The sequence below is a fragment of the Lycorma delicatula genome, chromosome 1 (genome assembly GCF_047948215.1).
Source record: "Lycorma delicatula isolate Av1 chromosome 1, ASM4794821v1, whole genome shotgun sequence".
Classification (NCBI taxonomy): domain Eukaryota; kingdom Metazoa; phylum Arthropoda; class Insecta; order Hemiptera; family Fulgoridae; genus Lycorma; species Lycorma delicatula.
The window spans coordinates 101,988,460-102,014,948 of NC_134455.1; the positions used below are offsets into that span (position 1 = coordinate 101,988,460).

At 31.7% G+C, this 26,489-nt stretch overlaps 1 protein-coding gene across 4 annotated transcripts in view; it reads right to left on the reverse strand.

Annotated features, from left to right (window-relative positions):
- Positions 1 to 26,489, reverse strand: part of aPKC (protein kinase C iota type) — a 713,443-nt gene that overhangs the window by 680,727 nt on the left and 6,227 nt on the right. For 3 of the 4 annotated variants that reach the window (XM_075358274.1, XM_075358255.1, XM_075358264.1), the window contains 2 exons: positions 25,905 to 26,094; positions 2,943 to 3,064 (listed from right to left, as the gene is read on the reverse strand). In XM_075358274.1, coding sequence (XP_075214389.1) covers positions 2,943 to 3,064; positions 25,905 to 25,969 — 187 coding nt within the window. In that variant the 5' untranslated portion in view covers positions 25,970 to 26,094. Of the gene's footprint in view, positions 1 to 2,942; positions 3,065 to 25,904; positions 26,095 to 26,489 lie in introns of those variants that run through there. The other variant, XM_075358282.1, reaches the window with a different exon arrangement.

The window sequence follows — 26,489 nt, forward strand, 5'->3', positions numbered from 1 at the left end:
TAGGTGGAGAAAAATTGAAAATAACAGGAAGGTTCTCATTGAGTGAGATGAATAAAGTCAAGAAAAGAAGATATGATACAGTGGTTGCAGAAGCATTCTGTCCCTCATTCTTCCTTGATGCTGAAACCACAGTAAGAATTGGTAAAAGCAAACAGAGAAAAGTTTACTGTCTATGTGTTTGACATTTTTTACAAGGAAAAAAATCTGATGTGAACACCACATGACTTCCTTGTATGACTATTAAATTACATACACACATTTTTTGTAAATGAAAGTACATAACATTTTATTTCATTAATAATTTCTGATTTTTTTTTCATTTTTATTGTTATTATTGAATTATTATTTATTGTAATTTTTTTTTACGATCAGAGGTTAATTATTAATAAATCAATATATATAAATTATAAAAAAATATATATATTATTAAAATATATACATAAATAAAAAAAATAAAAAGAAAGGAAATGAAGTCGGATTTGAACTGATGTGCCTTTCCCCTTATAGATCCAAATAAAAATTGAAAAGTTCTCAATGTTTTTTTACTGCAGTTAAGAAAAAGTTAAAAATTCAAATTCTTTGGATATTGGGCTTTTTTAGACACTTTTGGTTCGGCTGATTGCAATTAAAAGGAGAGATCCACAACTATATTTACAACAATCCTAAATCCAAAATTTCAACATCCTATGGCTAATTGTTTTTTAGTTATGCGACATATGTATGTACAGATGTCATGCTGAAACTAGTTAAAATGGATTCAGGGATGGTTAAAATGAACATTTCCTTTGAAATCTGAAAACCTAAATTTTTCATGATCACAATACTTCCTTTACTTTGTACAAGGAAGTAAAAGGGGCATGACATTCTCAAACGACCTCCATACCACTCACCCTCTTTAATTAAAACAGTTTTATTCTGTTCTAACATTGGAAAATAATTAGTTTCTGCAGTAATTTCTGATTCCATTATTTAGTGACTCTAATCATTATCTTGCATTAACTTTTGGATGTCTGTTTGAAAATGAAATGGAACAACAGCACTCAATGAAGTTAATACATTTTAATTTGCATATTATACCATTTTATGTGCAGGTCTACTATTAGACAATTCCGAGCTTAACATAAGCACTTCCATAATTCTTGTCATATTTACCATTATGAAAAAAACATATTTTTTTGCAGAAAATGATCGGATATTAATAAAAAAATTTTCAGCAAGCCAATTTAATCTGACATAACTTTATATATATATATATACATACATACGAGTCTGTAAATAAAGTAATGAAACTGGTTTTTTTTTTTGGTAGCAACATTCTACAGTTACTAGTAAACATGGTTATGTGAACAGCTGATTTATATTAGGTATTAATATTTTTAGTCTATTGTTGCCACGTAAGACGTAAACAAACTTTACATGAAAGGAGTTTCTGTTGTGCCTAACAAAAATTAGTGATACTAATTATGAGCAACGTTGTGCAATCAAGTTTTGTGTTAAACTCTATGAGAATGCTACTGAAACATTTTCATAATTAAAAAGGGCTATGGAGATGATACACTGTCACGAGCCCAACTTTTTAGGTGGTTTAAAGCATTTTCAGATGGCCAGGAATCAGTTGCGGATGATCCACATTCTGCAAGATCGTTAATGTCAAAAAGTGACAACAATGTTGAGTGAATCAGAGACTTAATACGATACAACCAGCGATTAACTGTCAGAATGACTGCAGAACAATTGAATTTGGAACCACGCCACAGGTCCATCATGCAGTGAATTGGACATGAAAAAAGTTTGTGTAAAATTGGTCCCAAAAAACCTCAATATTGAACAAAAAAACAACAGGATAGAAGTGTGCTGCAATCTTCTAGAGCGAACTGAAACTGATTCTGATTTTCTAAAAAATGTTATTACTGGTGTTGAATCTTAGATATTTGAGTACGAACCAGAAACAAAATGCCAGAGCAAGGAGTGGCACACTTCAAACTCGCCATGTCCCAAAAAAGCAAAAATGAGCAAATCAAAAATCAAAACCATGCTAATTTGTTTCTTCGATAGTAACGGTATTGTCCATAAGGAGTTTTTGCCTACAGGATGGACTGTAAATCAATATGTTTACCGAGAAATTCTTGAAAGACTGCAAAAAAACAGTTGCCTGTGTGAGTCCAGCCATCAAAGACAACTGGATGCTGCATCATGACAATGCACTGTGTCACACTGCACTCTAAATTAATGAGTTTTTGGCAAAGAAAAACATTCCTGTAGTTCCAAAACCACCTAATTCACCTGACTTGAGTACATGTGACTTTCTCCTGTTTCCGACTTTAAAAAAACCTTTCAAAGGACACCATTTTGGAACAGTGGAAAACATAAAAAAAATGTATATATATGTGGAATCATCTCTGCCATTCATCAGCAAGGTGCTGAGTGTGAATCCTGATTAGCATTGGAATTTTCACATAAATATCACATTCTAACACATAAGCTTTCAATTTCTCATAGTGAATTGATCATAAAAAAGTATTTCAGATTAGTCATTTATAAATGTATACGTGAATTTTATTTTATTTTTTTGAATATCTCATATGATAAACTTATATACTCGTAATTCAATAAAATACTATTGGAAATAGTTTTCATAAAAGCAATACTAGTTATTGTAGGTGTATCATTATGTTAGACATTTAACAATAAAAAATTATCTAAAGAAGTATGTATTGCTACTACCTCCTAGATTGGTGGAATTGAAAGCAAATACTTTCACACTTTATGAAGTTTCTAATCCTGTCAATAGTTTATGAAGCAATCAGAAGTGGATGTTACCATCCATATACCAGAAAATAAAAATTGTCAGAACCACTTCATTCAGTCAGTAACAACTTTTTTAAAATAACAATAATATGAATTTATAAAAACTGATAAGTAAGTAAACATCTACTTTTTACCTTCTTCATCGACCCACTTCATGGTAAAAATTTGTTCTTGACTAAATCTACAAATATCTCTCATTTCTTGACATAGCTGTTCCACAGTTATATGTGGATCAATGTATGTTATCATTACCTCCCTAAAAAACAAAAAATAAACAGAAATTATATACGATATATAACAAACATTTAATATGTTGCAGAAACAAAAAAGGAAACGCATATTAAAATACTGAAACATGATATTCAGCCATGGAAAGTTAAAATGACAACCATCCAGGATCAGACAGCACATAAAATACACTACTTTTAGGTAGATTTCATAAGAAAGCTACCTATTGTTGTAATGGGTACCATGATTCGACTTCTGGAAAATTTTGACATATCTTTGTTTCACATCCCCCAGACTCCAAAACCATCATCATTTCAAAAGTTACTTCACTTTCTTACGGACAAGTAACTGTCGTAATTTTGCGCCAATTACTTTAAAATTTATACATAAAATATAACGACCAGAAATCTTGGTCATATATGTTAATGGGCAAAATCAAACTATGGGGGTAGAAATGGGGGGAGGCCTTTTTCAAAAAAAATAAATATTGCTATAACTTTCTTATTAAGCAAAACATCAAATTCATTTAAAGTTCCTACTATTCTTTGGATAAGGACCTAAAACTTATCTTAAATAAAGTTTTTTGATATCACCAGCCATTGAACCAGGGGTTTGAAAATATGAGATTTTGAAACAAACAAAAAAAAATCAAACGACAACAAAACGAAAAAATCATACCTTAATAGGCACAGTATTGAATCTGTTTAAAGTGGTCGTTAGTCCTCTAAACGTTACCTAAAACCTTTGTCCGAAACAATTTTTAATATGATCTACTCTTTCAGCAAGGGATGACCAAAATATGTTGCTGGAATTGTAAGAAGATGGGGCTTGTTGCATGCAACCATTGTCTTATTGAGTAAATTTGATATTTTTCTTAACTTTAAGATGGAAATCTTTTTTTCCCCTATTTAGCACTTTTATCCCCCATTTAGAACTTTGGGTGAAATTTACCTACCCCTTCCAGCGTGATGAAAGGGATATTTTTTATTTGTAGTTTTTTATAACAGGTGTTGGAAAAAATTAGAATTTGATTTTGCACATTTAGTCTTTTCTACAGAATGTTTGTCTTTTTTTCACATGATGGCAGCACTGTCTATAAAGGATATCAATATTTTCAACCATATAAGATGCATAGTTTAAATTTGGTAGCCAGGTAATAAGAATTTATTTTATTTTAAAATGACAGAACAAAGCACTTCCACTAAACTTTTGCATTAAAAATGGAATAAAGAAAACTTTTGACAAGGATAATATGTCAAAATCAAGGGTTTATAAGTGGTACAAATAGTTTCAAGAACGCAATGAAGATGACAAAAGGTTGGTCCACAACACAACAAAATAAAGGACATTGTGATCAATAATAGTTGATTCACTATTAAAGACAATGCTGAAGATGTGAGAATTGCTGATGGTTTGTGTGAAATAATTTTTACTGGCATTTTGGGTATGACAATAGTAACAGCAAATTTTTTTCCAAAATATTTCAATTTTCAAAAAAAGTAACTTCACAGAAAAATTACTAGCTGACATGGCTGATAACTCAGAATTGCTCAAAGTTTATGATTACAATATTGACACAACAAGGTTATATGTAAAAAAAACAGTATTACTTAACAGTTTACATGTGGAAATACAAAGAAAACAATGACAAATGTGTACAAGTATTCTTGGATTTTGCACCACAATAACATTCACTATTAATTAGTGATCATTTGGCCAAAAATAACACCATAACGAAGCAGCAGCTTCTTTATTCTCCAGAAATAGCTTCCTGCGACTCTTCTTGATCCCAGTGATTAAGCGAAGATTAAAAGAACAATGATCTATGATAGATGAAATATAGAAAAAATTGCTAAGTACATTTATTTAAAGTTGTGTCAGAAAATGCTTTGCAGAAATGTTTTAAGGATTGGAAGAAACACTGATAGAAGACTATCACCAATCTCTAGGAGACTACCTTAAATGGGACAATAATATCAAAAGAATAAGTAAATTCTTTTTTCAAAAATTAAAATTGTTATTCTTTTATCACACATAAATTTATTAAAAAATAATTATTAAGATTAGAGTAAAGAATTTATTAAAGATATAAAAATTACAATGAAAATTTTTACTATAAAATTGCAATATTGATATTACATCAGAAGCAACATCAATTGGCTTATACACTGTAAAACCTTACAACTTACATACAAGGTCTGTTCAGAAAATAACCAAACGTTTTTAATCATGCACCAACAGAGATATTTAGTGATGTGCGATTGGCAGCAATGTGTTCCACAAAACCTACTCTGTAATCACATACGAGGTGCGACAATAAAGTAATGAGACTGATGTGAAAAAAAATGTTGCTTACCGTTTTAGTCATGTTTAGTGTTGTCTCCTTTAAAGTAGTTCCCCTCTGATTGCACACACTTATTCCAGCGCTTCTGCCATTGATGGTAACATTTTTGTAATATCCTCCAAGACCCTCGTCACAGCTTTTTGAACATCTTGTGTTGTTTGAAAATGGTGTCCCCCTTGACCACCATTTTGACTCTTGGAAATAGAAAAAAGTCGCACGGAGCGATATCTGGTGAATAAGGTCACTGTGGTAGTACTGAAATTTGTTTTGAGTTTAAAAATTGCTGTACTGACAGAGCAGTATGGGATGGCGCATTATCATGATGCAGAATCCAATTATCAGCAATGTTGGCACGGACACAAAGAACTCGTTTACGAAATCTTTCTAAAATTTCTTTGTAGAAATATTGGTTAACTGTTTGTCCAGGAGGCACCCACTCTTTATGAACAATTCCCTTGGAATCGAAGAAGCACACAAGCATGCATTTCACTTTTGACTTTGACATGCGAGCTTTTTTTGGTCTGGATGATTCCTTTGAGCACCATTGCGAACTTTGGCGTTTTGCCTCTGGATCGTATTGAAAAAACCAACCTTCATCACCAGTGATAACACGGCTCAACAAATCTGGATTGATTTCCGTTTGCTTTAACAGATCGACTGCCACAGTTTTCCTTGTTTCTCGCTGTTATGCGAGATTTTTGGGGATCATTTTTGCACAAATCTTTCTCATACCAAGATCTTCAGTTAATATTAAACGAACCGTTTCTCGATTGATGTTGAGTTCTTCTGCAATCATTTTCACGGATAATCTTCGATCAGATCATACGATTTCACGCACCCTGGTCAAGTTGACATCTGTCCGTGAGGTTGATGGTCGTCCACTGCGATCTTCATCTTCAACATTCGTTCTGCTTTCACTAAAAATTTTATGCCACCAAAAAACTCGAGCTCTTGACATAATCTCCTCTCCAAAAGCCTTCTGAAGCTTACCATAAGTTGTCATGTTTTCACCCAATTTAACACAAAAAGAAATGGCATACCGTTGTGCAATATTTTGCGGTTTCATTTCTGTGACGAGAGACACAAACACGTGTTCACTAATTACAGCACAACTCACAACTGAGCAGCTGCATCAATGTGCCGCTTGGACTAGAAGTAGCTTATAGACCAAGGTCAAAAATGGTGTGCCTACGCAAGCTGCGGGGTTGCCACATCTTGCAAAGAAAAATCAGTATCATTATTTTATTGTCGCACCTCGTATTTTTTGATTATTGATATCTTGTTTAGTTTTCACATTATTTTTATTTGAGTGCAATGTGTTTAAGTGTCAGTAGCAATTTTTGTAAGCGATTTTTTGATGACTGAACTTCTGTCTCAATATTGTAGCCATAACCCAGCTTTTGTCTTCCATTATGATCCTTTGCATTAATGTTTCATTGTCATCGGCTTGTTTAAGAAATTGCCAACCAACATCTACTCGACGTTCTTTCTGCTAGTCAGATATCAAACGAGGAACAAACTTCCCTGCAACGGGATGCATGTTCAATTCTTCAGTCAAAATGTCATGGCATGATCCAATTGAGATCCTAACCTCTTCTGCAAGTTCTCTGACAGACAACTGGCGATTTGCACTCACCAGATCGTTGATTTTCTGAATGTGGGTATCATGAGTTGAAGTCAAAGGTCATCTTCAATTAACTGATGACTAATTTTAAATCATGAAACTCATTCATAACATTGCGTACAACCCACAGTATACAGTATCATCTCCATACGCTTGTTTCAAAAGTTTCTGTGAAACTTTTCTGAAGTTTCACACAAAATTTTATGTTGTATTGTTACACCCAAAAATCGCTACTAAACAAACATGCTGGCACCCAAATAACAATAACATGAAAACTAAATGAGATTTTAACAATCCAAGAACATGTGGTTACAGAGGAGGTTATGCGGAACACAATGCTGCCAACCACACATCAGTAAATATCTCCATTAGCACATAATTAAAAATGTTCGGTTATTTAAGAGAAATTACTGAACAGTCGTTACCTTCAACATAGTCAAAAACAAATGGCCCTAATCATATATGCCTGTGTGTGACAGGCATATGTTTATAGGCATATGACATTTCAATATGTCAGTGAAATTCTTTTATCATAAGAAAGAAGCCTAAAAATCATAAGACTGTGGATGCATCATCCTGACATTCACTCTGCTAATGGTCAGTTGCAAGTTCATATGAACAACAGATTGAGATTACTTTACTTTTGCTGTTATCTATCTAAAGTAAGTACGGCCTGCCATTTTTATTTTAAAAAAAGTTTTAATTTTCACTAGTTACCTAAGTGTCTTTTTTTGTTTTAACTATTGGATACTAATATTTAAAAAAATAGCTTCTAGCTTTTAGTAAAGTCATCAAAAACAAATTTACATTTAAAAAAAAAATCATATGCTAATAAAAAAAAAGAAAAGAGTAACAAAAGAATGTTTCAACTTCAAGGAAAATCATTGTGGTAAAAGTGTCTTATATATGTTACAGACAAATTCAGGGAGAAACAAATTACATTACAAATTCAGCCTACCGGGTTGGTCTAGTGGTTAACTCATCATCCCAAATCAGTTGATTTCGAAGTCAAGAGTTCTAAGATTCAAATCCTAGTAGAGGGAGTTACTTTTATGTTTGAATATTAGATCGTGGATACTGGTATTCTTTAGTGGTTGGATTTCAATTAACTACACATCTCAGGAATGGTCGACCTGAGATTGTACAAGACTAATGTAAATGAATTATATTCATTTACATTCATATGGTGGTTCTGGAGGCTAAACAGAAAAAGAAAGAGACAAACTCAGGAAGATATGTGGACAGGTTAGAAGATTTAATATGGTAGCTTTACCATAAATCTCTAAGCAACTGTGAGTGAATTCTTCTACTTACATCATTATTCCTCACCATTCAGCATTTAGCTCATGTGTGGAATCATTTATATCATAAATTAATAAGATAATAGATATTTAAACTGGTTAGGAATTAGTGCCAAACCTTTTGCATGGAGGGAACAAAGTATTGCTAATACTAAGTGTGCACAATTGTATTGTAAATTTATTGTTGTTGAACACTCATGTATTACACAGTAGCTTATTTAACTATAAGAACAGCTAGTCGGAAAACCCACATTTGTTGTTTATCAGTGCATTACACACATGTAATGAAAGACACATCCTTTCAACTCATGTGACTATTTTGCTCATTATTTTAGACTTTCTTTTTCTGTTTAGCCTTTGGAATCACCATTAAGGTATTATTTCAGAGGATGAAAGAGAATTATATGTGTGAATGTAAGTGAAATGTAATCTTGTACAGTCTCACGTTGATCATTCCTGAGATGTGTGGTTAATTGAAACCCAACCACCAAAGAACACTGGTATCCACGATCTAGTATTCAAATCTGTACAAAAGTAACTGCCTTTACTAGGATTTGAACCTTAGAACTCTCAGCTTCGAAATCAGCTGATTTGTGATGACAAGTTCATCACTAGACCAACCTGGTGGGTTATATTATTTTACACTAGTACTAAGATGAGAATATTAGAATGATGCTGACAATTGAACTGATTAATACAACTCAATAAAAATCCTTTAAAAATTAAACAAGTAACACTGTTCTGAAGCTAATTATGCTACTATGAAAAAATTAACATGAAAGCATCCAGTTAAATGACCAAATGATGCAAATAATTTATGTTAATAAACTCTGTAATTAATTTTACTTTATTATTACAAGAATTCTATAAAATAATTTTTTTATTAGTTCTATTGTAGATTAATTAATTACAAAATTAATATGGTAGATCTTCCATAATAATGTTCGTTTGATTTAACTGTTTTCTTTTATTTCTGCTTACAACTATTTGATGGAGTAATATTTTAATTTTAACTGATAGCTGCTACCCATTGTAGATTCTTATTTTTTACTACTTTATAATTAGATTACTGTAATTATTTTTCAGGTTTTAAAATACATATCGTAGAACGTGTTGCAGGAGTATTGTACGAGAATGATACAGAAAATTCTTGGCCTGAAGAAAATATAAAATTTATCAAAAGTTTTTTTTCAACATGTCACTTTGCAATTTGAAACATTTAGGCAGATTTTCCAACTTTTTAATGCTTTTAGTTAAGTATGATGTGATCTCTCCAACTCTACAAAATAATTGAATGTCTCAGTTTTGACCTCATCATTTGAAGAAAATTTTCATCCAGCTAATAATTTCTTCAAGTTTGAGAAGAGAAAATAACTGGGGGCTAAATCTGGTGAATTCAGCAGCATATTGGAAGAACTTTGAAGTACAGGTCATGGAGTTTTGCAGCAACAAGTCAGGACATGAGAACAGAGATATTATCATGGTGAAAGGGCACTTTTTTTTGGCCAGATGTGGACATTTTCCATGACTTTCACCATTCAACTGGTTTAGTATTAAAGTTTAATACTCACCGGAGGTAGTTCTACCTTCCAGGTAGTCTATGAGCACTACACTATGAGAATCCCAAAAAAACCATGGCCATTTCTTTTCCTGAAGATGAAATTGTTTTTTGTTTCTCTGTTGCACTTTCACCTGCTCCTGTCCATTGTTTGGTCTCTGGCGTGTAATGGGGAATACAAGTTTCATCTACTATTATACAAGTTAAAAAACTCAGTGGAATCATGTTTAAATAAGTCATCATTTAACACTCCTGAGAAGTGTTCAGTAGAATGCACTTTTGGTCAACTGTTAACAAATGCAGCACTTATTAAATAGAAAGCATTTGCATACCCAAAACATTTTGTAAAATGTAGTAGACACAGGTCTATTGATATGTTTACAATGTTGGAAAACCTGTATACCTTCAGTCGGTAATCATTTAACATGGTATTGGAGATTTTTGTGATGATTTTATAGGTTGTAGTGGTTATTGGGTGTTCCGAGGGTTCATCACATCATCTTGAATGGATGTAAGACCATATTTAAATTTAACAACCCACTTTCTTACTTTTGAAAATGATGGGGAAGAATCCTTTAAGATTGTATTAACTCTTTTTAACTTGACCTTCATTTTATCCATATTTCAGAAAATGCCAAAACATTTTTGCTTTACTTTATCGCCAAAAACCGGCAACTAAATTCACACATCTGAAACTTTGCAGCACACAACCTAAAGGATCATGCAACAAATATAATTTCCAAAAGACCCTGGTATTGATGCTCACAAGAGCTGCGGAAAATCAACAGTTGAAACCGTTACTTTTCCAGTAGAACCATAAATTTAATAAGTATTTTAGTTCATCGCATTCAACAATATTTTTATTTTTCATAGAGAATTTAGTTTTCTTAAAAATTAAAGAAATATTCAACCCTGATAACCAGACAGAATTTATTTTGTTTAATCATTAAATATAATTAATTATCTATTACATTCATTTATAACCACGATATACACCTACTTGCCAAGTATTAGCAAACATGGATGATGTAAATTGCTAAATTACAACTTGATTTAATTTTTGCAATTAGAATAATCTTCAAAAACGATAAATCATATAACAAGAAATGACTTAATTGTTTTTGATATACTGAAATTACTTTTCAGTAATATAATAATTTGTTTAAATAAGTAAAACAAATAACTGCTTCAAAAACTTAACCCTTTTTACCTAGCAATAGGATTTTTTTTTATGCAATTAAAACATGATTAAAAATTCAAAAAAGAAAAAAATAATCATAATTATTTATGAACAAAATTTTTCATATAAAACTTGGTAGTTTCATAATATATTACAATTTAAATTAATGAATACATACACAAAACATACATTGTGTAACTAAAAATATTAATGTTTTCTAGCAGTTTTCAATAACAATCCATCCAAAAGAATGATCTTGCTTTATTTATCTAACCTGAAATTTTTTGCAAAATTACAAATAATCAAATAAAAACAGACATGCATATAACAGATACATATTTTGCTATAAACTTTTAATTATACAAACTGTATAAATTTTAAAATTTACTTTCTAATATTCATTTTATCATCATTAAATTGATTATTCGCTAAATTTTTATACACTATTAATTATCTAATTGTTCATAAAATTTTCCCTTAACTATGTTATTTTCTTAATCTATGCTTACGTTGACTACTTAAAAAAGAAAAAAGCCTATTTTAATATTCCATTCCCCAATAAAGAGAAATATTTTATGATGGTCAGCTTCAAATACAAATGTTTTTTTTTTTTTGAGGGTGAGAAACGCCTACACGTTATCACCCAAATTTCTTTTTTTTTTTATAAAGAAACTAAAACTAGTCTAAAAGATAAATAAAACTTACAACTAATATTACAGATAAATTCTGAAATAAAACCAAAAGTAAATAGAATTTAACAAAGTCTGAGATGGGTGCAAAGGGCCCACTCTCGGATAACAAAAAGACTAAAAACTAAAAAACATTAAAACTTTTTTAAACTAAAAACTATTTCTGGGTAGTTTAAATTTACGATGCAATGCCGCATAAGATAAGCAATCCATAAGTATGTGGTGCACAGTCATGTGGCAATTGCATTGTGCGCATAGGGGTGAGTGTCGTGCTAACATCAGGTACTTGTGTGCGACTCTCGTATGTCCTAATTGTAATCGACAGAGGACCACTTCCTCGCAAAGAGTTTTTCTGCATGAGGAGTCCCATGGTAACACAGAATCTTTAATGTGCCAGAGTTTGTTATCAATGGTAGCCATCCATTCACCTTGCCACTTTGCTCGAAGAGACTGCTTTATATAATTAATAGTCAGAAGTAGCAACACAATTGGTGAAAGGAGGTTGATTACATGCGTTTTTGGTTGCGGAATCTGTATATTCATTACCTGGAATCCCTACGTGGCTAGGGACCCAGCAGAAACTTACTTCTGTGTTGTGATTATTCAATTTAACGATTACATTGTAGATTTCGATAAAGATAGGATGTTTGGAATATAAGTTTTCTGAAGGCTTGAGAGCACTACACAAATCACTGAAAATAAGGATATTTCTGTACTTAGGGTTAATGATATGTAGTGCCTTATTTATAGAGTATAGTTCAGCATTAAACACACTCGTAAAACCAGGTAGACCAAACATAAGTTCTATCACTGACAACAAACGTGCAACCAATGGTATCGTTCTGTTTTGATCCATCAGTGTATACCACCACGTCTGGGTTCATCTTGGAGAGAACACACTGAAACATTTGTTGGAAGACAGAAGGTAGTGTTGATTGAATGTAAGTTCAACCATAAAATTTATAAGGTTTATTCCCCACAGATGATATGAGCACAGATACGTTGGAAAGAATGAAGGTGTGTCAACATTTATATGCTGCAGTAGATGTTGGATACGGACACCTACAAATGCAGTACGACGTGGGTGGTCATCATACCTTCCTAAATAAGGATTTCTAAAGACCAAGTCAAAAGCCGGGTGATTTGGCTGTCCTTAGAGATGATCAAAATAAGATGCTAAAAGTTGGTCATGTCTATCCCAAAGTGATGGCTCACCACAGTCTACAAGTAAGCTAGCAAGAGGGCTTGATCTAAATGCACCTGTCGTACAAATGCAGTACGACGTGGGTGGTCATCATACCTTCCTAAATTAGGATTTCTAAAGACAAAGTCAAAAGCCAGGTGATTTGGCTGTCCTTTGAGATGATCAAAATAAGATGCTAAAAGTTGGTCATGTGTATCCCAAAGTGATGGCTCAACACAGTCTACAAGTAAGCTTGCAAGAGGGCTTGATCTAAATGCACTTGTGGCAAGCCGAAGGAAAGCATCCAGCATTTTAAGCACAGTATGATGAGCTGAAGAGTAGGCAACACAACCATATAAACTGGAACGAACAAAGGAATAATAAGAACATATCAGACATGAACGATCAGCTCCCCAATTCATGTTACTAAGGACTCGCATCATATCTAAAAGTTTGGGACATTTTGTTTTCTTTGATATGTTTGACCCAAGTAAAACAGCTATCAAAAAATAAACCTAAAAACTTGACATGGGGACAAATAGCAATACACTCTCCGTTCAGAAAAATTTGCGGAAAAGAAGGGTTTTGTAGCCAAGAAAACACTACACACTTTGTTTTTTCAGATGAAAATGTGAAGCCGGTAACCATGGAACAAGCTTCAAAGTGAGATATAATGTTCTGTAGAAGTCTCTCTGCTGTGGGTGGTTGAACGGGTCGCAATATAAATAGCAAAATCATCAACAAACAGACATGAGGCAGGAAGCCTGCACACACTTGGTAATATTATTTATGGCTACAGAAAATAAGGTGGCACTTAACACACTACCTTGAGACACTCCATTCTCCAAGATGACACTACCTGAAAGAGAATCGTCTACAAGAACACGAAAAATTTGGTGATTTAAGAAACCCCGGATAAAAGCAAGCACATTGCCTTTGATTCCCCATTCTTTGAGGGTGTTAAGAATACCACATCACCAGACCGTATTATACGCCTTTTTTATATCAAAGAAGATAGCTATGAGGTGCTGGCGGTGTAGGAAAGCGTTTTGTATGGCTGTTGGAAGATCATCCGTCGGAAACCACACTGTTCTGGAGATAGAAGGCCATGTCTCTCCAAGTACCATGTAAGCCTGCGGTTTACCATGATTACTTTGCACAAAACACTTGTTAAAGAGATAGGGCAGTAGTTTGAGGAGCAGGTTTTATCTTTACCAGGTTTAAGTACTGGTATAATAAAGGCTTCTGACCGCCAGGTGGAAAGACTTGTTCGGAGAATAAACCATTGTAATGTTCAATAGATGTTGTAGTGCCGAATTAGGACGATGTGAAAGCATACCAAGGCGAATGTTGTCCGGTGCAGGGGAAGTATCACGTGAGTTTTTAAGTGCATGTAACAATTCCTTAAATACGAATGGGGCGTTAATTCACCAACTGAATTACCAATGTTTATCGATCATTTGTGTCATGTACCTATGAAAATCGTTATTATATGATGAAGTGATAGACACCAAGTGGAAAGATTTTGTTAAGTATTTGTTTGCCACAGCCGAAAATAATGAAAGGAGATCTCCTTCATCAATAAGACCAAGAATAGATTGTTTTGGTGATCCGAAAATTGCACGGTCTTTTTCCATACAGCAGATGTGGGTGGGAGTACTGAGTAAGATAGTGTTCACATATTTTGTCCATGACTTCCTCTTAGTGTACAAGAATACTCGACGACATACCACTGTATCCCTGTAGTTTACATATTAAGCCGTAGGCCTACGATTAAATTTGCGTAATGCCTGTCGTCGATTCCTAATAACGTTTTTGCAATCATCATTCCACCATGGAACGGAAGGACGTTTAGAATTACCTGATGTTTGAGGGATATATCAGTTAGCATTCTCTGATATCATGGACGTAAAGGAGTAAAGTTTGTCAAGGATGTCTGCACCATCGTCATATTGTGATTGGTAGGCTTTATAGTATCCATTCCAATTCATTTTTTCAACACTTTATTAATTTTATACTGGGCGTAAATAGATGTCAATTACAAGACATTGTTAGTACTATGTACTAAAAAAAATAAAAGAAGAAAAATGGGAAGAGAACAATGACATTACAGTTCTTATTTTGAATTAGTTGAGATTTAATTCTAAAAAATACTTTTGAAGTGACTTAAGGGCAAATTTAAAATAACGCTAAAGACTTGGATGCAGTGGTTATCAAAAATATAAACATTAAGAACAGCTTAGTTTCTAAGAATTTTTAAATAATCACACATATCATAGTTCTAATAAATGTTATAATAGCTGCACAAGAGAAGAGAATACTAAATTATATGCTAACACAGCATATTTTTATTAGAAGAAAAAGTAATTCAATTAAATGTGCAGCTAAAAATCACATTTCTCACCATTATCCTACTGCTACCAGCTTTAAACAATTTTTAAAAAAATGAGAAAATAAAAAATGTTTGCACAATAATATGAAAATTAATGCAGAAATAAGAAAATCTGGGAATAGTGTCATTGTAATGATCCAAACAAATTTAAGGAAAACATTATTAATAATACTTATCAACCAAGAATTTTGTTAAAAGCTGTTTTTTGCCAAATTTTATGTATTTTTCAGTGTTGATTCTTTACATGATAGAATTTCTCTATCAGCATAGCTTTTTTTATAACCGTCCTTTTTTTTTTAGCAAGTATTATACTTAAACTCCATATGGTTAGAATTTGGCGAATTTAAATAATATTACTGTACGTCTTGCTTATTTATTGCAAACAAATATATGTCAAATGGCACTATTTAGGTTAGATACAAGTTATACTGCAACTTACACACTTATTAAAAAGAACAAGAATGTATGATTTATTACTTATTTTCTTTCCTTTCAAATGAAAACATTTCATCATTATGAGTCATAAAATATTGTTTATTCTTATACTTCTATAGACTAGTAATGGAGTTGTAGATAAGTAAATTAAATATTTTTTTCTGTAAAGGAAGAATTTGTGTTACAGTTACAGTAATGAGTGTTAATAAAGTGTAATTTTTTACACTACTTAGCTATCAGATTATAACAAAGCCCTAAAATTACATCAATCATCCAATCATTTCCCTATTACTGTAGCAGGTAAAATTTAAGTCTTAGAAAAGAAAAGTAACACCACAGATAGAGTCATACGCATATCTACATTTTGCAGAGAAATTAGGCGATACCCTGATCATTATCTGATCAGGAGAAACATAGGCTCCTTGTATTTGCTATTTTTTCGTTTTAACAGTGTTGACTGGTAAACTGAATGGATCTTGTTACATGCCATTTGCAATTCCAATGGTATGGAGAGAGCCAACAGATCACTTCACAAACTATTAATATATTGTATAACAAAAATATCTTATATAACTATAAAGAGTAGAAATAATGTTAAATCTTTATCTTTCACAACAGTTTTTAAATATCCTCTAAACATTTCTCTAATTTATTTATTAAAAATGGCATTGAATAAAAAATATTAAGGCTCTTTTTTAGTTTCTTAACAATAACTTACAAGATTAATAATAAATGTTATACAATTTTACACACAATATTAACTTACAACTGTCATCTACAGCCAGTCTTGTATATGGTAGACAGGCTTGTCAAATGTTTTCACCTAGATTACATATGCAGAAATCATATCATACATAATTTGATATTTCACGTAGAGAATAATTCCAAGCACTTTACTGCATGATGAAAAGTTACTCTGTGTGGGCTTTGAGGATACCCCCTAAAATTCTATTCCACAATAGAAATCAATGTAAGGTATGGAAATTTTCAATAAGTAGTTGATAGATAAATGTATAACAACCAAGGAAAATAAATAGTCGAACTCATTTTATAACAAAGAGAATCAAGATAGATATACAGAAATTTCACCAAGGAACATCATCAATAAAAGATTTAGCTTAACATGTTCAATGTCACTGTTGTATCATATACAGCGCAGTAAGTGTGGGCTCTGCGTTCACTGCAGTAGCTTAGTTACATCTACCAATTAAGTTGTTACACAGCAACTTGTCAACATCTATAAAGTTCTCTGCTGCTTCCCACTTCTAGAAGCAAAGTTTCATGTAAATTTGAAAGCCCCATTTTTTTTACATTAGTAATGTTGATTTAAGTTAACATTTGTTCTCTTAGTATAATAGTTCCTTATAAGGTGATATTTTTCAATATTTCTCAGCTCTGATACATATACTTTCTTATTTTAAATTAATTTCTGAATAAGAGTACTGTTAAATAATTTTTTAAATACTTCAAGTATTCTATGTTAAAAAGAAAAATCAATTTTCTGATATTAATCAGAAAAAATATTTGCATGTTTAGAAAAATATTTTCTATTCATACAATATTATAAAATATTTATATTTATTTACTGCACATAAAGAAATTTACATAATACTTCATTTTATTGCCTTTATTTAATTATTTCTGTTCTCAGAAAAATAAGATCCTTTATTAGTATATTTGAAAAAAAAAAATTACTACAGAACATTTTAAATATTATTGGAGTGCATATGAAATACTTTTTTCTTGCAAACTCACAGAAATAACATGATATGCAATAACATGGTGATCACAATAATCAGTTATTGAAAATAAATTATAGTGGAAAACAAAGAAGTATCCCTAATATTTTGAGAACTACAAATCCTAATTTGGATCCAGCTGCTTCTTCATATATTTTTTTCTTCTAGTATAAATCATAACTTTGTGTTATATAATGTAATTTTAGTTTATCTTTCTTTTTATCCTTATGACATAACTCTGTTTTTGCAAAAATTAATTTATTATTATTACTACTAATATTATGATCCAAGTGTCTGTGGTCATGCAAATTAACAGATTAATTATTTTTATCAGTTGTGTTTTTATTATTGGTTTGCTATATCGTAATTTAATTTTTTTTTTTTTTTTAAATAACAATATAATTCTCTTTATGTATTTTCTACTGTTTTTTATGAAATTATTTTATCTAAACATCTCAGCATACGTTTATAAATAAAATAGATTAAAAACAAAACAATTCCAATAATTGGAGCAGAAACCTCTAAGCAGAATTAAAACCTATCTTTCTTAACTATTTTAATGAATAAATATTCATTAAAGAAAGAGTCAGCAGTTTGAAAAATTAATTAATAGATGCATTAAAAGATCATTGTAGGATGTTTGATGGTGGGACATAGCAAACCACTGATCACGGGAGTGCCATTGTCAAACAAGGTATGATACAGTATTACAGTTTTTATAATATTTAAGGTCGATTTTTGACTGAAGTAGTGACAATGAAGTGTTAACGACAAATAATTTAATAGCTAGGTTAAAGAAAATGAAAGTCTTACGACCTCGTTATTTCTGTTCCCATACCCATTTGAAGTATCATCAGCATAGCCTCCTAACTTAACATAACTATTAAAAGGTTGTGGATTAAAAATAAATTAAAGACAACAACGACCCCACTACAGAACCTTGAGGAACAACTCTTGAAATACTTCTGTAATCAGATTTGAATTTACTGATAACTTCAATGAACATGTACTTCATCTAAATCCTTTGAGGGCAAGTAGATAGATAAGATTTTTATGAATTCTAAAAGAAAGTTTCCAAACCAAGAATTGATAATTTTTCTGATGAATTTATGGAGCGAGTCTGAATAAAAAATTCAAGACAAGTTAAGGAAAATACATTTCCTAGTATCTAAGTTTTAATAAATGCTATACGTGGCTAAAACTGGAGTTAACTGTTTCTAAAGCTATGCTTGATGGTTAGATTTCCATTATTAAATTTATAAAATAATTCTAGATTTTTATGTCTACAAAATCCTTTAAAAGGGTCTAGATAATTCTCAACTGACCAATAATTTGCTAAACTTAGCTTACCACACTTGTTTTTGCATACAGGCACAACATTGATAAGTTTGCAGCAATTAATAAAGATTGACACTTATTGAAAAAGTGATTATGTGTGAAAAAATAGACAATAAAATCAAACAGCTGATTCTAAGGATTTTACAGGACATACCATTCATCCTAACCGCATGATTAGGGTGAAAGTGCTCTAATAAAATTTCTCGCCTCAATCTAATTTATCAGTCCCATAAAAATAAGTAGATTTAGAAATCAATAGCTTTTGACCTTAACAAACCAAGTTTCTTGAATTTCTGAGAGAAATAGGGCATACATTTATAACATAAACATTAAATCTTTTACAGACTGTAGTCACTTCCTTCTGAAATGTTAATGTCAGATATTTTATAAATTTATTCCATAATGACCTAGTTTTATTATTTGATTGTTCCATCTTATTAAGAAAGTAATCTAATATTAATTCAATTAAGGGTCTTTATATTCTGACATCATTGTTTAATAGTGGATTGTATGAGGATCAGTCAAATATAAACAGGATTTTTGTTCCTGAGCGTCTATGGTTGGTAGGTAGATCTGCATTTCTAGTATGCTTGGGTGGATCATTAGGAGTGAGGAGAGCCAGCCATTCTACACTCCCAACCAATTCATCAGTAACATTCACAATGTCAGAGCAACAGATGCACCCCTCTACTGCACAACACATAATTATAAAATTTCTTGCTCATGAAGGAGTTCAAGCAACAGAAATTTTCTGGAGATTGACTACACAGTTCAGGGATCATTAAGAACTTGTGTGTTTGCCTGGAATAAAGAGTTCAAGGAAAGATAAGAACAAGTGGAGAATCAGAAACACTATCGCCGTCCTCGAACCAGCATTACAGACAAAAACATTTGTGCGGTTTGAGACATTCGAGGAAATGTTTGATGGGTGAGAGTATCTGAAATTGCAGAACAGGTTGGAATAAGTTAAGGGATCTGTCAAACGTTCATAACAAATGACCTACAGTTCTGTAAAGTATGTGCCAGATGGGTTTCTTGTATTTTGACCGCAAATCAGAAGTTGAGACATTTGGAGGTCTGTCAGAGATTTACAGCAAGGTTTGCAAAAGAAGGTGATGAAACCTGGATCCACTACTACACTCCCCAATTGAAACAAGCCAGTATGGAATGGTGGAAGAAAGGGGAGGCAGCCCCAGTAAATGCAAAGACTTGACAGTCAGGTGGCAAGGATCTTTCAACCATTTTCTTCGACCAGCAAGGCATTGAGCTCATTGAGAATGCTTCTTACTAGTGCAACCTGTTAAATGAGGTGAGGGCTGCATATCGCTGTAAAAGACGAGACCAACCAATTCAAGAGGCCATCTTCCTCCATAATAACGCCAGGTCCCATACTGCAACCTTAATGGTCTCAAAACTAGAAAAAAATGCACTGGACTCAACTTGATCAACTTCCCTACAGCCTGGACTTATTACCCTGCGATTTTCATTTGTTTGGGCTGCTTAAAAAAGCTTTAGGAGGAGGAAGGCAATGATCTGAAGATGAGGAGGTTATGAAGGGATTCATGTGCAATTGGCTCCTAACACAATCAGCTTCATTCTACGATTCTATGATAAAAAACCTTCCTTCTCACTGGGAAAAATGTATTTCTAAAGCAGGAAACTATGTAGAAAAATAAATTATATTTACCTTTTATTTTTCAAAAAATAAATTTAAAAAAATAATAAAATCCGTTTATATTTGATTTATTCTTGTAATAACATACTGAAATTTTAAAACGATATCCACATTTGAAGTATTTTCAATTAAAATTTCAATAAAATTGGTTGGAAAACTTATGTAAAAAATAATACATCTTCCTGCATTCCCAAACGGGTTTACCTAATGCTAGATAAAAGAAAAATAATCCCTTAATAGTTGTCTTTTTAAGATGTTTTTTTTTTAATATAGGTAGCATTTTTTTTAGTCAATCTATCCATATTTTTTAAACAAAAATATAAGTAAAGTACCTTTTTAAAAAAATAAGCAATTTCAAAAACATACTAAAAAGTAAAAAAACCAACCCATATAATTTTTTTGTTATAAATTTTGAAATTGTGCCAAATTATGAGTTTTCTTATTTAATTATGATCAATTAATTGCAAGTTTTTAATTTGCACAAACTTCTAAAACTCACAATTTTAAGAAGAATTAAGTTTTTTCTATATATATATATATATATATATAGGAATTCTCACTTGCTCAGGTAATAGAATGCCATACAAAAAAAGATAAAAAACCCATCAAGATTTTCCATTTTCAATAAACATTTTGCATCAAAGGAAATGTTCATCTATATCATTGATTCCCAAAGTGGTCCAGGTGGACCCCCCCCAGAGGTCCACGGGAGACTCGACGGGGTCTACGTTGGCGTGACAAAAAAATGGGGGTTCACAATTCGTAAGCGGGGTCCACGAAAATTCATCTGGTTTCAATAGTGAATAACTAAAATGTTGGCTTGACTTTGCGTATCAATCTAGGCAGATAATGTTTTGAGAAGCTCAGCGACTGGTACTTGTAAAAACTTGTATATTCCATATTCAGTACAACGAACGTGTCGAGACTTGCAAAGCGCACTGCCGCCATCCACAATGCTTATTCAGACGTGCAAAGGGACGAAATAAGACTTGTGGTGTGTGTGCTAGCAATCTTGCATGAACTTGTTTGATTCTTCACTAATATAAATACGATTGCCAAGGATAAACATTACTCATTTGTTTCCGGAATTTCAAAAAGAAAAGTAAAGTGAATAGATGTTAGCGTTTGCCAATGTCAGAAAAAGTAGTAAGTACTTACCTGCTTTTTTGTTATACTTACTTTTATTTTATTTATTGTTTATTTTTTATTTGACAATTTATTGTACACGTCAGCAAACAAAAAATGCAAAAATTACAAAAAATATGTAGGTACAAAAGGGGAGGCGGCTTATTCCTAAAAGAAATCTCTTCCAACCCACCTGCGATAAAGATATATTTATGTTGTAATAAGTACATTTGTAATGTTTGCGTGTAGTAGGTACGTATTAAAAATGAAATACTGAACAGAGCCATTATTAGAGACTTCCCTAAAAGAACAGAAAGGTTGAACTTTTTGTCCCTACTTTATTAGTAATATTTTTTTTACCAGACTGTGTGGTGGGGTTCACTAATAATTATATATATTTATACAACGTGTTACAGAATAAGGGTTACAACTGGGAAATGTTATGTTCAGGATCAGTTTTTAAGTCGATTCTAATAGTTTGTTTTATATATCTGAAAAAAAATTAGACCAAAAATTAATTTAAAAAATCAGTAAAAAGTGGTCAAATCACAATATTGAAACGTTGCACGCGGCGCGCTCAAAGCCGCGTGGGCTACGCTACCTACACGACATCACAATATTGTAATGTGACCGCACTATTTACTATCTCCGTTTAAGGATTTATTAATTTTTGGTCTAAATTTTTTTCAGATATATAAAATACCTATTGGAATCAACTTAAAAACTGATCCTGAACATACCATTTCCCAGTTGTAACCCTTATTCTGTAACACATATATTTTCATAAATTGTACCTGTCTTTACATACTCGTAACGTGCATAATAGTAATAAATAAATGATTAAAATTGCAGAGTTGTGATATCAAAATATTGGTTATTTAAAAGTATTTTCTATAGAATTTACAGAAATATATCAAAATATAATTAATGAAAAAATGTTTTATATCACATTAAAATCGGTTCAGCCATTTTTATAAAACTTTATTATGGATCTTATCGATTTATTGCTTTTAATAATTAGAATCAGTTTGCCGTTGGTATTTCATTGCAATAATTAATTAATCCTATTCTGTTAAAATAGTCATATCCTGTTAAGTAAGACCGCCTTGAGATTACTAAAACAAGGTTTTTTTTTATTTACTGGTAGGTAACTGATACGAAACATGGCTGAATCTAAGAAGAAATGTCAACTGTACAGTGTTGATTATTTAAAATTTGGATTTCTTCCATCAAAGGCAGACAAGCGATTGCCTATAAGCCTTTTGTGCAGCAAAGTTTTGAGCAATGACTCTATGAAACCATCAAAGCTCGAAGATCATCTAAGAAGGTGTCATCCTGATAAAATAGGTAAAGATTTGAAATATTTTCAAACATTTAAGGAAAAATATGAAAAGAGACCTACCGTGCACAGTATGTTCGCTTCAATGTCTGAAAGTAACGATGATAGCTTGCGGGCATCGTACAATATTTCATTACTTATAGCGAAATCTGGAAAACTGCACACCATTGGAGAACAGTTAATTTTACCCGCTGTCGAAGAGATTTTAAAAACTGTTCTGCACAAATCTCCATTTCACATACTCAAAAGAATTCCTTTGAGTAACAACACTGTACAAAGACGTATTGATGAAATGAGCTCTGATATTGAAAGTTTCTTGTGTAATTATCTGCAAACAACTCATTTTTCTATTCAACTGGACGAGTCAACTTTACCTGATAATGAAGCATTATTATTGGCATATGTTCGATTTGTTATGGACGAAGAAATTCATGAAGAGCTACTATTCGCGAAAACTTTGGAGACTGACACTAAAGGTGAATCAATATTTAATGTCCTGAGTGATTTTTTTTAATGAAAAATTAATTCCATTCACAAACGTCATTTCAGTGGCAACAGATGGAGCTCCTGCCATGGTCGGAAGATATCGTGGGTTTATAAGCCATCTTAGAATTATACCAGAGGTAACTGCAGTTCACTGTGTCATCCAACGACAACACCTAGTAGCGAAAAATCTGAGTGATAAGATTGAACCAATCGCTTCAACTAGTAATTAATGCTGTTAACAAGATAAGAAGCAATGCATTGAATACGCGTTTATTTGCCCAATTGTGCGATGAAAATTATGAAGACTTCCAACGATTGCTCTTAAATACTGAAGTACGCTGGTTGTTGAAAGGTGCATGTTTAATAAGATTTTACTCACTTTTTGAATCAGTTTTAGAGTTTCTGGAAGGTAAAGATTCAGATTTAAAAGAAAACCTTGTCACTTTGAAAGCTGACCTCGCGTATTTGACAGATTTGTTCAAAAAATTTAATGACATTAACTAACAATTACAAGGGGACAGTCTCAATTTAATAAAAACAAAAGGTGTAATTTCAGCTTTTCTTGGAAAATTGAAATTTATGAAGCAAAATATTAGTCGGCGTGTATTTTCCCAGTTTTCAAACTTGTCACAGGTAGAATGCCTTGATGAGGATATTCAGACATACGTTCAACATTTAATTGCCCTACATGATGACTTCAAAATCAGATTTGAAGATATTCTGACGATGGAAATACCACCATGGATCATAAATCCATTTGATGAAACGGAAGTGGAGAATGTGATATTACAAGAGGAGCTACTCGAGTTTAGCATTAATGAGGAGCTGAAGGTGAAATTTAAAAGAGGGTATCAAACATTTCGGCTTCAGGCAGAAATACCAGAAAGAACTGTGGGGAATTGCGAGAAAGCTTTTGATAGCGTTTCCTTCGTCATATCTTGTCAAAAAAAGTTTTAGTGTCGTTACAAACCTTTTATAAAAAAAAAAGGAGCAGATTCAATATCACAGAACGGGGAGATTTGCGCTTATTCCTAACAAAACTGAAGCCAAATATTGATAATTTGCTGTCAATCCATCAAGTACATCCCTCCCATTAAAATTGTAACTATTTTGTGATTGTCATTGTAAAAGTTACATTACGTTATTAATGTTTAATTTTAATTATATTATGACAATTTTATTATATTACATTGCAATATGATAACAATAATAATTAATAGTGTAATGATTACATATTTGAATAAATGCAACACAAAAAAATATACTATTTTTCTTTTGCTTTTTACCACTCTGAATGGGAAGTTTTCTAAATAAAATAAGTGAGAATTGATTGCTTTCTGTGCTGTGAGTAGATGTCAAAAATGTAAAGTTGGATGGAAGCATTTTTTTTGATTGGCCAACTTTACTTTTTTGACATCCACTCACAGCACAGTCAATCAAAAATTAACCAATCAATTCTCAATTTTTTTTCGGAAGCTGTTAGTTCGTGGAACTCAGCCGTACTGCAAATTTTCATAGTTAGATCTAATCTTCACATTTTCTGTCGACTGGAAACATGGTAGAAATGTAGCTGTAGGGGGTCCACCAGAACCAGCAAAATTTTGAAAGTAGTCTATGAGAAAAATAAGTTATATTATTTATTTATTTCATTAGACTTTTTCATGAGTATGCAGTGTATATGAAAATACACATCAAGGTACCATACAAGCTACAGAAATAACTTGATCTTAACAATTCAAGCTCAAGAAGCCAACATTAATTAATTTATTTCATTATTATTAATAATAATAAGAAAAATATTAATATTAATAAGAAAAAATTAGTAATCTGCATTCCTTAAGTTAATATTGAATTAAAGAATAACTATCATCTACGAACACATTTATATACTGCCATTTCAGTAGTAGCATGAAACAACAGCTAAATAAACCCAACATGTAATACTTGATAACTTATATCATATTTAAAAAAAATCAATTTACATAAACTGAATAAAATGATTATAGTTGTCAAGTTTTTGGGGATTTTATAAAGTAATAAATGCATCCCTCAATCAACAATTATACACAAAAAAACAACATTGTATAACAGAAGCACCTAATATGCAGTCTGATATATTTTAAGAGGCAAATGGATAAACCAAAGATAAATAATAAACAAACAGATGGGTAATATTTACCTTTAGAAGTAATACAAATTTGTAAGTTTAATAATAATTATTAGCAATATTTCTAAAAAAATATTACACTGAAAGTTTTATTCATCATTTGAATAACAAATTTTGGAATACCATAAGTTTGATAATGCTGCACAGGCAGTCCCTTTGAGAAAAATTACTTATACAAATAAGTGGTCTACAATTAGGTAAACCTTGGTATGGTCTACATTTCAGTCATGATCAGAGCTATACAGAAAAAAAATGAAATCATGTTTTATGTTTATCAAGATAAAAATACTTACCCATTGTAAGCTGTTTTGACTCGTATTTCAGGCACTTCAGGATCATGAGCAAGCTGTGTAGGCATTTTGAAGCTTTTAAATAACTTGCGGCTTTGCTTCAATCTACGTCTATAAAATCTAATAACTACAATATAAACTTCCCACAAGCAATCCAATGCGACAATACTGTGGTACAATCACAATACTGCTCCTGAAAACAAAAAAAATTATTACTAACTTATTAACATGAATAATAATAAGTTACTATGAAATATAAAATAATTTATTTTCTAGCTTGCTATTTCATTACTCAAGAAATGAAATAGTAGTAAGATAAAAAATCTTACGTTAATAATTATAAAAGCCAATAGTTACATCACATTCATTCTCACACACAAACATAAAAGCCTGTTTACAATTTTGTCTTTAGCACTATAAAGGATACTTTTCTGTAACTCCTAGAGTTGACAGGTAATGAGAAAACCAGCTTTGCGTTATGAACCCAAAGGGATTTTTAAAATTTGCAATTTTTTAGTCATCTACATTTTATGTTCTAAATGAAATATAAAAAATTTGAAGGCAAGGTATTATTTATTTCTCACATCC